We start from the raw sequence: 2,995 nt of genomic DNA on the forward strand, positions 1-2,995 counted from the left end.
TCGTGATGCGCACGTGGCCGCTGTTTGTAAACATACTTGTGCACAAAATAAAAATCATTACAACTTTTTTTTCAGGAACAATTAACACGACAAACAACGTTGTGTCTTTATGTGAAAACAGGCATTAAACAGTGACTTACACCATCCACAAAGGTCTACCAGTAGATACTCTATGTAGTGCTTGGTATTTTTTTTTCTTTCAATGCATAGAATGTTTGCACTGCAAACCAAAGTATACAAACCAACGAAATTATATTTTAGGACAATTTTCCTTTAGAATGTAAGTATAATCATCTTTCACATCATGCGAGTTAACTAATGTCCGCAGAGGAAGAATTCTGATTTGCCAAAATAACCATCATAATACAAATAAACAGAACAAATCGGGAATTGAGTTTTGCACGGTGAGCAAGTGTCATTTGTACGTATATTTATATATATACAAAATCATTTGAATATATCTAACCAATCTAAATAACAGTAGATTTCAGTGCAATTTCAACAAATACGAGCGGTGGTTGCCACCTTAATTATTTAAAAGGGACTCTGTATAATTTTCCTACCGAGTTGTGTTTTGATCAGAGCAGACCTTTGAAACACTGAATGATCATCAGCAAGACTGTGAGAAGGGGATCTGCTTTGAACACATTTAATAATCAAAAATATAGCAGTTCCCTGTACGAATGAATAAATACACAAATATGCCGAACGTAAATAAATACATACATACATAAATAAATTAATAATAAATTAGGATAGAGTTAAACTATGAGGTAATCCATCAATGGCTATTTTTCGTCATTCGTTTGGGGAAAACAAAACCATAACGCTGGGTGTATCTAAGTAGAGTTGAACCGCAGAAAAGTAGTTCATCTGGATTACCTGTTGTTTGCATACTTCACATTCACCAGTACAGTGAAAAGAAACATGAGTTGTGAAAAAAACGGTACTAATCATGAGCACACGCGTTTGAGCCAAAGCGATGTTCCTTGGTCCCCAAAAGTCAAGTTTTATTTTGTTTCCTCCTAGATACAAGTAGTCCATCAGTGAGCCGCGGAAAATTTCAACCTCTTCTGTTTTTGTCTTTGGTTGCAAAACCATACTCGCACGACGTTCTTTTTGAGGTCCAATTTCTCTGCTATAGCCGCGATTTTCTCCGACGACGGCCGGGGCTGCACGGCGAAATACGCCTCCAGAGATCGTTTCTCCGGGGCCGCTATGGAGGTCCGCTTGCGCTTCTTCTCGCTGCCGTTGAAAATGTCGGGTTTGCTCATTTTCTCGCGCTGGGCGCCCTCGGCCTCCTCCAGCCACGCCTGGAGGATGGGTTTGAGCGCGATCATGTTGTTGTGCGACAGAGTTAGAGACTCGAAGCGACAAATGGTACTTTGGCTCAGCGAGCCCACGCCTGGGATCTTCAGGTTGGCCAGCGCGCCCCCCACGTCCGCCTGCGTCACCCCGAGTTTGATCCGCCGCTGTTTGAAGCGCTCCGCGAAAGCCTCCAGCTCCCTCGGGTCCGTGTCCGAGTCGTTAATAGAGGGCAGTCCGTTGTTGGCGAGTCCCGGCGCGCCCTGGTGCGCACCTCCGTGGTGGCCCGGCAAGAGGCCGTGGTGAGTGAGCGGAGAGTTCATGTTCATAGCAGCCTGGTGGGACAGGTGCGTGAGCCCGTGCATGTGCGGGTGCGCGTGCGGATGGGCCGACGTGGAGATCAAGCCCCCGCCGCCGCCTCCTCCGCCGCCTCCGCCGGCCCCCTCGTGCGCGCTGGGCATCAGGGCGAGCGACGGCGAGCTGATGTGATCCATGAGGTCGGGCGGCTCCAGGTTCTGGTGGTGGTGGTGGTGATGGTGGTGGTGGTGGTGGGCGAGTGGCACGGTGGAGGTGGACGAGCATGGCACGGTGTTCATCGTGTGGTACGTGGCGTCGGGCTTGAACGGGTGACTCTTACCCTGGGACACCGCGATGTCCACGGCCGCCAGAGCTTCGGCGCGGGCCAGCAGCGTCTCATCCAGACTGGCGAAGATGTTGCTTTGGAGCTGGAGTCGGGGAGAAAAAGAGAAGAGAAAGAGAAAGGGGAGATGTCAGCTGGGGAATAGTGTCAACACAAAACACAGAGAGAATATTCCTTTTAAGAGGCTTCCAGTCATAAAAATTAATACAAAAAAAGGGTGAAGCCTGAGCCTTCAGTGAGCATGCCTTCAGAAAAGATCACAGGCGTGCAGATGATTGCTGTGGAATACATGAAAAAAACATTAAGGCAGTATATGCGCCTCCAGCGCTCCTCCTCGCTCGCTCGCGCGCGGAGGAGAAAAGCAGAAGTTTTGGAGCTCGCCTTACCTGTGGAGTCTGCAGGCAGGCTCTCCTGATCGCCTCCGAGCTCGAGTGCAGAGATGTGTACTTGTGCTCAGGTAAGCTGGGATGCATGGCGAAATGAGGCTGTTTGCTGTTCATGGACATCATGTTTGCGCGGGATCCGGCTCAGATAAAGTGCACGAAAGGAGGGCAAAATCCCCAAAGCGACAGTCCAGCGCCTCCCGCCTCCTCTTCTGGCGTCTCGCAGCGGCAGCAGTCACAGGCGGATGCGGTAGCGCTCGGCTGCTGATGGTACAGAGGAGATGCCCGCAGTGTGAGTGTGTGTGTGTCTCTGTTTGGCTGTGCTGTGTGTGGATGAGGAGCGCTCTTACACCTGAGTCCCTCACATCTCGTCCGGCAGCCTCGCCTATTCTCGCGAGACGAGCGCGATTGACTCTCTTCTCCTCCTCTCATCTCATCGCGCCTCTACGAGTCTCATGTCCTCCTCGAACTGTAAATCGGCCTAACGACGGAGAGGGGGGCTTCTTTCCGCACCTGTGGGTTCCGCGCGCCTGCGCGCTGCCGCCACCCATTTAGAATGTGGTGCTATTTAACATTGTGACAGTCTAACGGCTAACATTCGATATGCGAAACACAAAAAAATTATCCAAGATAATCAGCCATTTTTTTATGACAGTTAAGAACAATT

General features: G+C 49.6%; 1 protein-coding gene across 1 annotated transcript; it reads right to left on the reverse strand.

Annotated features, from left to right (window-relative positions):
* Positions 1-465: 465 nt before the first annotated feature.
* Positions 466-2,692, reverse strand: LOC141347295 (POU domain, class 4, transcription factor 1-like). The gene is made up of 2 exons (XM_073852306.1): positions 2,332-2,692; positions 466-2,030 (listed from the first exon to the last, which is right to left on the reverse strand). The coding sequence occupies exons 1-2, from the start codon at positions 2,452-2,454 to the stop codon at positions 1,044-1,046; spliced, it is 1,110 nt and encodes a 369-aa protein (XP_073708407.1). The 5' UTR covers positions 2,455-2,692; the 3' UTR covers positions 466-1,043.
* Positions 2,693-2,995: the final 303 nt, after the last annotated feature.

The sequence above is a fragment of the Garra rufa genome, chromosome 12, assembly GCF_049309525.1.
Source record: "Garra rufa chromosome 12, GarRuf1.0, whole genome shotgun sequence".
Classification (NCBI taxonomy): Eukaryota; Metazoa; Chordata; class Actinopteri; order Cypriniformes; family Cyprinidae; genus Garra; species Garra rufa.